Source organism: Leptonotus elevatus, chromosome 13 (assembly GCF_054856555.1).
Source record: "Leptonotus elevatus isolate MCC_2025b chromosome 13, RoL_Lele_1.0, whole genome shotgun sequence".
In the NCBI taxonomy this organism is placed as follows: Eukaryota; Metazoa; Chordata; class Actinopteri; order Syngnathiformes; family Syngnathidae; genus Leptonotus; species Leptonotus elevatus.
Window position 1 is genome coordinate 2,058,075 of NC_141251.1, and position 12,995 is coordinate 2,071,069.

Genomic DNA, 12,995 nt, shown 5'->3' on the forward strand with positions numbered 1-12,995 from the left:
CTGTGAGGAGCCAACGTGTCGTCTTTACCTTCAAGCTGCTTCTCGACTCTTCTGAGCTCAAGTAGCACGGCGGAGATTTCCTGCGCAAACAAACAGCAACAACAGAATCACTCGCCTCTTCATGTCACTGTGCTTGGCTCATTTCTGAAAAGGGAAAATCATTTGAGATGCTTTCGTACCTTGTTGGAGGACTTCAAGAGTGGCACATCGCTTTCTGATTTTAGTTTCCTTTCAATATCCTCCCAGTTCCTGTCCTGATCCTTGAACAATATCCTGGACAGCAACAACAACAACATCACCATTAAATGTTATTTACTTATCTCAATGAATTTTAATAGTACAATAAAAATACAGTATAATAACCTGATTTTTCCTGCTGTTTTATCAGTGGACTGTCTAATCTTGGTGGACAGCTGAGAGACCGAATGGATGAGAAGGCCGTCCAAAACCGCCTACAAGGACAGAAGAGCGTCAACACGGCATCTCTGCCTCATGGCGGCGCCGTGCTTATGCGGGCTCTTACCTCCTCTCGGTTCCACGTGCGTCTCCTGAGCGCCCGGGGCTCGTGGCCGTCGGGGGCGCGGGGGCGGAGCTCCACCGGCTTGCCGTTGATCTCTGGCACCTTGGCGCCGTCGATGACGGGAGGGATCTTCCGGAATTTCAGGCTCTCGTCAAACACCCGATCCACCAGCTGACAAGAAGTTGAGAAATGATAACAATTAATAAATAAATAAAATATTCGACAACAAATACAAAAATGTGACCAAAAAAAGCAGAAATAAGAATAAAATTAAATATAAAAGAAACTGGTCAAAATATTTGGGAAAAAAAGAAAATCTAATGCTAGACTAAAAAATATAGAATACAAAAACAAGAAGGAAAAAATATTTTTTTTACCAAAATAATTTACAAAAAAAAAATCAAATCCATGACCAAATTTACAATAGCAGATGAGATCTATGAAAACACACAAATGATGGAAATGACAGAAAAAACAACAAAAATATGATATATATTTTTTTTAAAAACTATTAAAACAAAAATACATAAAAATAGACAAACAATAAAAAATATTAGATGGGAAATATTAAATTATCCAAAAATACTATAATATTACAAGAAAATCACAAAAACATTAGCACCAAAATACATTCGATGAATAATACAAAATTATTGGCGAGAAAAGAAATCAAAGAAAAAGAAACCAGTGAAGAAAAATAAATCAGGAAATGTAAAAAAAAAAGAAAGAAAAGAAAAAAGAAAAAAGAATAATGCACAAGCAATATATAGATAATTGAAAAATACACACATAAGACAAAACAAATACATTTTGGAATAAATAATTATTAGACAAAACAAATTGCGAACTATTGCTTCCAGGGATAAAGAAATGTTGTTGAAATGTTTTTGGATGTGAGATGATGTGATATGACAGATAAGAGCACAGCACAGCATGAAGAGTGAGAAGAGGACCAAATCGGGCACCTGTCGCATGCTCTCTTGCAAGTCGGGCCGCATGGGCCGCGCCGGGCCTACCTCTTCGCGGGTGTCGACGGCCGAGCCCGGCGTGGTGGCGGCGGTGCTGGCGGCGGTGCTGGGCGCCGTGTCGGACGAGCTGACCGAGTCGATCTTGCCGGCCACGTCGTGGATCTCGCGCGCCAAGGTGGCCAAGTCCTTGGCCAGGTCCTGGCTGATCCTGCGCACACATGGGAACAACCTGTTAACCATCAGACAAGGTGATTTAGAACATCGTCAAAAACATGCGGCAATCACTTTGCAGTAGGGCTGAACCAATCGGATATAAAATCGCAATGTAGTAGAATGCAATTTTCTAATTGCAAAGGCTGCAATTTGAGACAAAAAAAAAAAAAAATAGCAATTGGATTTCTCAAAAACGGTTCAGCCCTACTTTTGAGTATTTGAGAACGGATCAATACCTTGCTATCTCCTCGCTGTGCGCCGTCCAGTCTCTGATGTACTCGTCTTGCTCCTTCATGCGATGCTTCAGCACCACCGCGCCCACCCCTGGCAGCGTACTTGAGCCCGTTCCAGAACCTGAGCCCGGGGTTGCAGTGGCGCTGGGCCGGGATCCGCGCGCCGGAACCAGGTGATGCGGTCGCGTGTGCGGGCGTCCTCCGTGCTTGGAAAAGCTGCGGCCGGAGCCGAACTCTTCCTCTGAGGTGGACGCGTACTCGGGAGGCAGGCGTCTCCACCGGTTGCTGCTGGACACTGCGAGGACGGAAACGTGACGCTTTAGTCTCACTTACGGCAACTTAGCGGGTAAAAACAGGTGTTACTCATGAAGTTAATAAGTGAGTCAGCTGTGAGAGTCTGTTATGAATCTGTACAACTAGGACCCTAAAAATTAATTCTATTTCAGTATGTATTAATTTTCTCTTGGAAAACTAAAAACGGGGGACAGCTCAGTGAAGCAAAAGGGTTACTAAATCAAATATAAAAACAACCCCAAACAGCAGCAAAATAAATAAATAAAAATGCGAAACTGCAAAAACTGCATTAATGAAGCCGCCTGCACCACGAGAAGGCAACAACGCTCTGTGGCAAGTCATGGTGTCATGAATGCAAAACTCCACAAGGGAGAGCCATATTTCCGAACCCAATTGCTATTTTTAATATAACGGTTGAAGTGGCAGCAGTGCAAGTAGAGCTTTTGGGCCTTCATCACAGTTTTATGTAATGGAGTTAAGGAAGAATTCACTGCAACACAAGGCAAGACCTGGGTCAGCATCTGGACACTTCATTAGTTACTCCTATCAAATCTATTGTGGTTGGAGTCTGCAGTGGCAGAAATTGGGGGAAAACGACTTGGACAAAAAAAAAAAAAAAAGGAAAAAAGGGGGGGGCAAACAATAAAAATAAGATTTTTGTTTTACACCAGAAAATACAATTTAAAAAAATTGCAAAATATACAAACATAAAAAATAAAAGTGAACAAAAATACAAAAAGCATTTTGTAAATATACAAAATATTCTTAAAAAATATTGAACTATATATTAAAAATATACATTAAAAATATACATTAAACGAAAAACACTCAGCACATGTGAACTGCTACGGGATGCTTAGACTGAAAAAAAGAAAAGAAAAAAAAGAAGTATCCTTTACTACATTATTGCAGTTGTAGTTTACAGTGACAAAATGAGAACGGTTTCTAAATATTTTGACCCTCCTGTGTGTATCGAAATAAGGCAACGACGAGCAAGAACACTGTTAAATGCAAACATTTTCATTTCTGCAACTATGCAACATCTCCATATTTAAGTGGCAAGTAAACTATTTCTCATACAGAAGCTGTTTGTGAGGATGCGACCCAGGTCTTGACACACACGCAAACACACACTCCTAAGAAGATTCTACGGTGCCAGTACAGTACCAACAAGTTCTTCATCTGTGTCCGCAACGCCAGGCTCTGGATGAGAGCACTCTGGACGATGAAAACCAGCATAAAAATCGTCACGACAACGACAACAGACAAATGGCCAAACGCATCAAGAGTCTGTTTTTGTAGATTGCTGCGGCTTGCTCACCTGTGGGAGAGCAGTACCCGGTCGGAGTGGTCTTGGTTCTGGCCTCGTTCAGCTTGGAAACGCTGTTGGCCCTCATCCTGGGGGTCAGCCTGCTCTCGGTGGGCGTGGACGAGCGCAAGCCCAGACGCAGCGCCGTCTCGGCCGAGAGGCGCGTCGACGCGGTGGAGCTCCGCGCCGTCGTGCACTCCGAGTCGCTGCGCGCCGAGATGGAGCCCACCCGGTTGCGGCGCGGCTGCGCCAGCATGTCCAGACGCGACAGCCCCCCCCGACCGGATGGCGGTTTGGAGGTGGAGCTGGTGGTGGACACCTCGGACGCCACCGAGACGCGGTCGGCGTCGGCCAGGTCCGTGTCAGAGGTGTCCCCCAGTCGGGCTCGGCGGAGGAGGGAGGCTCGGGTGGGCCGCGGTTTAGGCAGCGCCGCCTGCTTGCTCAGGGCGGACGACGTAGCGGCCTGGAGGGTCCGGTTGCTTTTGGACGAACCGCTCGCGGCGTTCTTGGCAGACCTGCCGTCATGTTTGGCGTCCAATCCGTAGCTGGAGTAGGTCTCCTGGTCTGACGAGAGGATGTCCGAAATGGGGAAGGAGGAAGTCTGGTCATCGTCGGTGAGATCGAGGGACGGCTGGCGTGCTCGGGAAGAGGGCGGCTGAACCGAGCGACGCGCTTCAGTCCGACTTGCTGCCTCGGAGGTTCTGCTTTTGGCCTTCCTCTCCAAGCGGTCACGTGCGCTGGCGGAGACGCTGGACTTGGAGGCCGTGCTCATGTTGCTCTTCTCGCGGTGCATGCTACTGAACGAGCGCCGCTTCTGCACGCTGCCGGCCTTTCCCTCAGCCTCGCCGGCCACGTGACTTGCCGTGCTGGCCGTGTCCACGTCTGATTCCGGCGAGATGGAGTCCGTCCGAGGGTGGAAGCCGTAGCCTGAGACCTGACTGCTGACGCTGCTGCTGGTTTTATTGGTTTTGGGCTCAAGCTTGCTTTCGTCCCTCAGTTTGGCCTCCAGGAAGGCCATGACGGCTTCGGTGTCCTTGAGGAGCGTTGCCGTGTCCATGCTTTCCACCGAGTCGCTGCGCTCGCGGCTTCCGGCGCCCCCTCTGTTGATGCGCGGGATGAACTCGGCGGGGACGCTGCCGCTGGGCTTCTCGATGGTGAAGCTGCCTTGACGCACCAGAGGCTTCCCGGACTTGTCTCCGCCGTCTTCCTCCTCGTCCTTCCGTTTGTCAGACCTCTTCCTGCGCTCGGCGCTGCTGGAGCTCCGCGCGGCGGCCTTGCATGGCGAGGAGGTGGCGCCTGGTTTGCGTTTGCTGCTCATGTCGCCGTTCTCCGTAGGAGGCGGTGGGGATTCCCCGTCTCCTTTGTTCTCCTTCTCCTGGGGTTCCGTGTCCTGCTTTTCTCCGATCTCGGACCTTGACGTGTGAGCTTTGGCGATGGTGCGGGGGTCATTAACAGGGAGAGGGGGGAGGGTCCTTCGCTTGCGGTCAGTCAAACTTGGCGAGGATTCGCCTCGGCTGAGGGGCGCGCCGGGCTTCAAAGCATCACCTTTAAAAGAGTTGAATGTAGTACTTACTCATTTTGTTATTTGATTCAAGCAACATAAATGACAGGCAATATGAAAGAGTCAGAGGTGGGAGTATATTATATTGGCCATAAGGAAGTCACAAATTTGATCCTTCAAATTTCAAGCAAGTCCAGAATCACTGTGGCAAAACTACATTTCGAGCAAATCGGGTCAAGTCATGACTTGTGTTAGCTGTGCAGACAGATTAACAGTCGGTTTTGTTTTCATAATCGTCCTAAATCAGCCTGTGTAAAGTCGAATAATTGTTTTCGCAATTAAACATATGACCGGCATGAAGCTTAGTTCACGTTTAACCGCCTATCAGTTACATCAACTGTACAGTTGCCATAATTTACCTGTTTCTGTGTTTTTTGTAGTAATGGATGAGGTTAGACATCTTAGTTGTTGTGCTTCTTATCTTTGAGTTTCAAATGTTGCATGTCAACATTCTTTGTCACAATCTTATCAAAATCATAACCCTTGAATCCAAATTGGATCATCATCATGCTTGCTTCATGAAGTAGCCTTGCGCTTTGCATCATCACCTTTTTTTCTTTTTAAGCAAAAGAAAGGTTTAATTGTTTTGGAAATTCATATTTTCAAATGCAAACAAGAAAAGCAATTCAAGTCATAGTCAAGCTGAGTCTTCCTTAAGGTGGAAATTGGTGGCTTAAGTTAGAACTGAGTCCAGTCCTGTGACCCGCATCCCCCACCTGTGGCGCAAGGTGACCCGTGTAGGCAAGTACCTCGTTCTTTGTCCTGGAAGTTAGTGGTCTCGGCTCCAGAGCCTTCCGGATCGGTCCTGGTGTGGCTGGCAGTCAAATTTGCCCACTGAGAAACCCAGTTGGAGTCCGTCGGAGGAACCTGAAGAGAGGCGAGGGATATTCAAGCGAAAGTGCGGAGAGGCAGCAGATGGCGTTTGCGTTCATGTATAATGTAGTACGTGATGGTAGGAAAGCATCAAGTGGGAGACATCACCCAATGAGGCTGTTTGTTTGCTTGAAATGGAACACGAATCCCCGCTCATATGTAGACATCACTTTTGTCAAAATTTGAATAAACTTCACCTCAAAGGGTACGTGAAAGAAAACTACGAAATGGCTTGTCATTCTCCTTGGGCGGAAAAAAAAGAGCAAAGCCAAACATCTCAATAGCAGAAAGACTTGCTGATGCTCGTGCACACTGGCCCCGCCCCCTTTTCTTCTTCAATGTGATTGCCTGCAGGGCAGAATGTCTTTGGTGGCGTTAGCGGGATCTAGGTCACTCTCAGGGAGGAGGGCACGTCTACTCCTACGGACGGTGGAGAAGAGGAGCCGTCCAGCCGTGGGTGTGACCGCGGCTCACATTTCGAGGCTCCGCTACGCCTCTTTGAAGTGTTCGCCGAGAACACGCCCACTACGATCTAACACGAGAGCGGCATCAAAACCATCTGCTTTACGAAAAGGTCGCTTGCAGCGTGGGAGTTCGTGTATGTATACCGCTCACAAATTGACCCCCAAAAAAATACAAGAAAAAAACGATTACCTCCTTTAGTGTCTCTCCTGCTTCCTTTCCTTTTCCGTTCCCTTGGAGGTCCGATATGGAGGAGTCCTGGTTTTGCTGCAGCCCAAATACCTACAAATGCAAGCATCAAATGCCTCTTATATACAAAAGCATACGAACCAATCAGATCACATTATTAAAGAGTGAGCTGTATGGCGTACAAGCGCTACTAATGCTATTATGTAAGTCTGCTGAGGGTCAAAAAAATAGATGTCATTTAGTTACGAGGTCGTCGGCACCATGGCAACAAGGAGACATCAAACCAACTGATCACAAAAAGTAGCAGGAGCTACGTTCCAATTAGGGTAATCTGCGTTACAGGCCAACACAGCCCAATAATTATATCACTCCTTGTAAAGTCGCTCGTGTCGTAAAGTATCAAATTTGGCTTGGCCAGCAAAACTGACTGAATGAGTTGCTAGCTTTTCCCTACCTTGTCAATCATGCGCCTGGCCTCCTGCTCCTCGAGGTCCCGGTTTTCCAGCTCGATGGTGTAGGTGCCATTATCGCTGTGGTCGTCCCCCGCCTCCCTCGCGGCCGCTGGCCCCGTGATTGAGGTGCCCTCGCTGGGGCTGGTGGGGCTGCCGGTCGCCAGCCCCGTGCTGATTGAGCTCCGGCCGATGCTCGGGTCTTCCGACCTCTGCTTGAGGAGCATGCGAGCCGCTGTGGGGGCGCCGGCGGCCACTGTGGCAGAGATTGGGGCCGGGACTTTACCTAAAGGGAATAAGCACAACATTGGAACGCAAGTGAGAAAATATCTGAATATTCTGAAGATGATCAAATACGAGATCATGCACGGGCAAGCGGTGATGCAGCAATGATGCCATAGCATCACCTCAAAGCAGCAACAAACAGATTTCATCCATATTTGTCATATTTCTTTTACGTTTTCAGCTGAGCAGCAGGCAGCATCTATAGCCTATAAAATACAGCACCTATTATTAATTTTGCTGTGTTTTATTAATTGCATTATTACAGACAGAAAGCAGCCAAAAAGGAAAATGTATCGTGTCACAGATGCTGCGCATATTGTACATTGACAAAGTGCGATAACCGTTACGAAAACTATATCCACTTAAATATCTTGGAATTTTGACAAGTAATTCTATATTTTAAATGATGTCCAATTTTTGGTGCACCCCGTGTGCATCGGCATAAATCAGTTACCTGAGTCTGAGGCCGTGGTGGATGAGGTGGAAATGCTGAACACCTTGGGTTGAGAGGGGGGTTGCGGACACAGCCCCTCGCCGCTTGCGCCGCTCAGCAGCGGTGCAGTCTGGGAAAAGGAATACGAGCGCCGCTTACGGGGGTTCTCCTCGTCGTAGAACTCGATCATAAAGGCCGTGCGGCTGCTGCCTCCTCGAGAACCGCTCGGCGCGTTCTCACTGGCCGCTCCCGAGCCGCCTCCTAATCCCACGTGGGTGTGCGCGGCTTTTAGACGTTCCTCGAGGGCGTGGCGTCGGCTGGCGAAGCGCAGGCCCAGGCCCAGGCCATTTTCAGAGTCGCTCTGAGTGCCGTCCTCATGTTTGCTTCCTAGAAGAATGTGCAGTGACACTTCAACATCAGCAAAAGTAAAGTATTCCGGAAGATGAACGATTATTATTTAACATTTTTCAGCACAGTAAACACCCGCACTGAGCCCTGTTGTGAAGTGAAAAAAGTGATTGACTCTGCTCCTAAAAATTTTTATATACTGTATTGACACTTTAACAGCAAATATACCACAAACTGTGATAAACATCTCACAACCATTACCATTAATAAATTGCTTACAAATGTATTTAACAATTTTGATACAGAGCCCTGGGAGCCCTTTCTCAACATACGAGTTAAACAATTCAGGAGTTTTGAAACATAAGCCGTCAACAGGCTGATCGTTTTTTGTTTTGCTTTGACTTGTGATTACAAACTTCAGATATGAACGCTGCATGGTGGCAGTGGACTCAACGGGCTCTTTGCACAAATCCGCTACTTCCTGAACTCAGTACCACTCCTTCATTTCCTGATTGGACAAACTGATTAATGCAGGTGTGCCTGACCTCAGCAACCACAACGACAAAGGCCAGACACGCCTGGATTAATCAGTTTGTCCAATCATGAAAGACAGGAAATGAAGGAGTGGTATTGAGTTGAGGAAGTAGTGGATTTGTGCAAAGAGCCCACTCACTTCACAGTAGTAGAACTTTGGCAAATTTGGAACAATTCTGCTGAAAATAAGTTTCAAGCTGTTTAAGGCCACACCAAGTTGAAGTTAACTTTAAAATTAAATATAAAACAGAGAATTACACCTTGGGTATAAAACAACTAGCTTGGCCTTTCAGTCCGCTAGCTACATGCTAACGCTAGTTAGCGTCTATATTGCGGAGTTCTGACTCTTTACGCAACAATTTAAAAACAAACGGCATATTAAGAACATGCAAACTTACAATATAACCGTACCTTTCATTTATCCTTCATGCTTTACGTAGAACAACTTACATTAGTGCCTTAAGAGTGGAATTTAGATCTTCAGAATCGAGCGCGAGGCGGGATATACCTTGCTACAAGATGATTGGCTGCCGAATCTAGGCGCTGCATGCGCAGCCAATCATATTCCAGTTGAACTTGACGTCTGTCTCGTATACTGTCCCCGTGTGGCCAAAGCGAGCACACCAGCTGGATGCAATGTGTTTATTTTTACTTTATTTTTTAATTCTATTTAAGTACTCTACGTTTTGTAAAGACAATATTATGGAATTTGAATACTATTTTTCCTCATTAAAATACTTAATATATATATATATATATGGGGGGGGGGGGGGGGGTCAGATTAATGGCATTTCCATTCAATTAAATTACAAAAGAAAGACGCTTTCTATTCTGAATTTCAAAACAAAAAAACACAGGCTAACCTTAACCCCACAATGACATCTTAAAGAGTCAGGAGAAACTCACTTCAACTATTTCCATAACATCAATTAATACTTCCCTAGTGGCCAGGTATTTGATCTCGTTGCATTTTAGGGTGCACAAAAATACACAGATAGTTTTTTTTCTTCTTCAGAGAATAGCTGAGACAGGTTCCAGAGGAAGAAACACAAATATGTAAATTCATGAACAGCTAACTACAACTATGAGGGGCTTCACTGTCCTGCAAAAGTGTATGTTTGTGTGAATGAGACAAGCAAAAATAAGAAGAGAAAAACAAAGCACATCCAATGTGGGTAAAAAGCCGGAAGAAAATGCTACAAATCTTAAACCGTTTGACCAAGGTTGTCTCTACAATTTACATTTGTATCATGTCCCATTTGGATGCGCCATGGCAGACTTGGTGCTAGGCTGGCCCAGCACATGCCCACTGGGGGCTTATAGAGAGAAAGCGAGAGGAAGAAGATGACAATGAGGAGGCGGCAGCAAGGGGGAGGATGGGCTTCGGGGATAAAAAGAGAGGAGGGGGTAGTGAAAGGAGATTTGAGAAATAGTTGGGGGGGGGGGTGCAAGAAAAGAGGGTATGTCTGGTTTTTAAGGCATAGAAGAAAACGGTGGTGTGAGAGCTGACATTTAAGTGGAACGAATGACCTTACAAATGAAGACGATTTCCTGAGTCAGCATCAGTCTTATAAGAATGTTTGACATTAAAAAAAATAAAGCGCAATTCATTCAAAAGGCAAAGACGTATAAATGGTCAACAGATGCGCTTATAAACAAATGCCTTTCTTGTTTTGGCCTCCCGCGCAGACAAAGAAGCTGTTAGCGGAGAACAGACGAGTCACTTATGAGACACGGGTGCTCTGCACTGCTTGCCACCACGAGTCACGGCGGCCTCTGCTCACACACACACACATATGCAAATACACCGACAAACACCAACAGCATTTCTCACGAGCTGTCAGAAAACACATTTTTTGTCAGCCAGCATTTTGAAATGCTTTTTCTTGTGCCAACTTTTGAGCGAGCGGTGAGCTACCTTACACATCACCTGTCAATCTCAGGACTGACCCAGAAAGACAAGTTCACGTATTCAAATTTGACCTTTTTTGTTTGAAACAACTCACCTCAAAGGCTTATTTACCTTTGAACATGCGATTGAAAACATGTATCGACGTGTGAAAACATATAATGGCTGAAGTGTTTTTTTTTTACACTGCTGAGCTACTCTGCTGACAAGAAGAAAAAGATATTCTGAGTCCTTACATCACTACTGCATGCATGTAAGACCAAATAATACATTTCCATTGCCTCAGCTCAATTTGTGCGCATGCAGCGTCGACATGAGAAATGATTGACAGGTGCCCCAAATCGATTCTTAAATGACTTACTTCCACAGGTTCCCGCATCCGTCACGGTTTAAGCCGAGTCCTTTTCTGTGAATTCTTGCCACCAGCTGCCTCTTTTGCCTCTTCAACCTTCTACAACTGCCGACATCATCACCTCTCATTCCACCACATGGCCGCCCAAGCGACTAACCTCGCTCTACTTCCTCCCTCTGTCCAATCAGCGCTAGGCGTTCCTGCGGCGGGCAGCATTACGGGGAGGAACGTACGCCGCTCCCCGCCCTCTCCCCGACATCCACTGTAAGCAGCACCCATGGCAGCTTTTCGATCCGCCTGTCGCCGTCTCAAAACAATCCTCTCCGTTCGTCTTCATTAGTCCAATCGCACTTTGCTCGATTCTGACACTCTTTTGGCTCCACTTAAGCATCTTCCAAACGCTAAGACATCGAGCAGGCCCCAAGTCAGTTAGCAAACATAATCACCAACGAGACGAGACGCCGTCAGCCACCTGACATGCATGTAGTACAACCCCCCCCATGTTTTTTTTTTTTTTTTTTTTTTTTTTTTTTAAGAGCTCAGTATTGTTCATTCGGAAATGTCATCATCATTGCTCTTTTTTTTTTTTTTTAAATATATATATATATATATATATATATATATATATACATATACATATATATATATATATATATATATTTTTTTTTTGTGTGTGTGTGTGTGTGTGGGTGAGTATGTGTATGTGCGTGCGTGCGTGCATTTGTTAGCTCACCAGAAAACCTATTAGAAAAAATCTCATACCGTTCACCTAAACCGAACACCAGGAGACCCGAGGGGACCGAAGAAAACCAAGGAAGGCGAAATCCAGCACCGACCAGACACCCCCCACCAGAACTCCTCCCCAGCCCAAGAAACATCCAGACCCCAACAAATCCAAAAAACATAAAATCAGGGAGGCCTCAAGAGACCAAAGGAGAGACCGAGAAAAGGAAGGAAGGACAGACGAAGCCGCGTGAGATCCGCAGACCTCAGACCTCCACCGATTCAATAACCTGAGGAGGAAACAGATTGTGTCTGAGTTTCGGTAGATGCTGGTGTGGTGGATCTGGCATGCATGAAAATCTCCACCAAAGAGGGGATGAGCGTCCCTGCTTTCCACTCCAGTCATTTTCATCAGCCGCCCGTCTGTCAGAGGGCCCCTCCCCCCATACATCATCATCAATTGGCCTCCATTTAATTAACCGAGCACTCTGCAGTAACTCCGATGAGAAGTAAAAGTGCTTCTCTGTGGGTTTCTGCCTGATTAATGCCGTTCTCCCCCCCATCCCCCGCTGCAGTTCCTCACCTTTCAGCCTTTTGAGATGCACCGGCACGTCGCTCTTGTTGCTTTTGCTGTCGTCCTCCGTGGACTCGCCGCGGATGAGAGTGGGGTTGTTCTGCGCCAGCCAATCGGCCACCTTGTTCTCCGACGCCATCATGGCCGCCTGTAACGTGCTCAGGTCCCTACCCCCCGCCCCTCCGCTGCTCCTTTTGGCGCGGGATCTGTGCTGGCCGGGCATGAACCTTGAGACGTGGTCTTTGATGGTGACCCTCCCGGGGGAAGTGTTGTCGAACTCTATTGTGAAGGAGGCGTGGCCTTGAGCTGTGGAGCACATGCAGTTGTTGTTGGTGTGAATATTGGCAATCAATTATATTTTCCTTTTTTATGCTTGGGAAAGGGCATTTTTTTGTAGCCACGTCTGGTAGGAAGTCTTCCGTGTTGAGTGAAAGGAAGAGAAGCTAACATTTTCCCGTCATGCGTTTCAATACTTTTGTCCCTATTGCGCTTTGGTGGGCAAAACATGGCAGTGGACCACATAGCGCCTGCTTCGTTCTTTCTTCTGAGCATTTATATCAAGAGACCTGTAATATCTTATATCAATTTAGATGTTTTCCCCCCCCTAAAATAAGTTCATTAAAACCTCAACTCAATTTTATTCATAACTTAAAAAAAACATTGCTGCGTACAAAGCGCTGTTCATGGAGTAAACAATTAGACATACAAAAACAAGGACAGTTAAAACAATACATTAAAGTGTCATTCATAAACAATAAAAAATAAA

At 46.2% G+C, this 12,995-nt stretch overlaps 1 protein-coding gene across 1 annotated transcript in view; it reads right to left on the reverse strand.

The window, feature by feature from the left end:
* cep170aa (centrosomal protein 170Aa) overlaps positions 1 to 12,995 on the reverse strand; it is a 34,607-nt gene that overhangs the window by 2,804 nt on the left and 18,808 nt on the right. The window contains exons 9-21 of the mRNA XM_086093067.1: positions 12,239 to 12,535; positions 7,811 to 8,176; positions 7,077 to 7,357; positions 6,626 to 6,715; positions 5,848 to 5,965; positions 3,550 to 5,082; positions 3,396 to 3,446; positions 1,938 to 2,229; positions 1,486 to 1,717; positions 524 to 691; positions 364 to 452; positions 180 to 273; positions 29 to 80 (exon numbers count right to left, since the gene is read on the reverse strand). Of these exons, the coding sequence (XP_085949193.1) occupies positions 29 to 80; positions 180 to 273; positions 364 to 452; positions 524 to 691; positions 1,486 to 1,717; positions 1,938 to 2,229; positions 3,396 to 3,446; positions 3,550 to 5,082; positions 5,848 to 5,965; positions 6,626 to 6,715; positions 7,077 to 7,357; positions 7,811 to 8,176; positions 12,239 to 12,535 (3,663 nt within the window). The remainder of the gene's footprint in view (positions 1 to 28; positions 81 to 179; positions 274 to 363; positions 453 to 523; positions 692 to 1,485; positions 1,718 to 1,937; positions 2,230 to 3,395; positions 3,447 to 3,549; positions 5,083 to 5,847; positions 5,966 to 6,625; positions 6,716 to 7,076; positions 7,358 to 7,810; positions 8,177 to 12,238; positions 12,536 to 12,995) is intronic.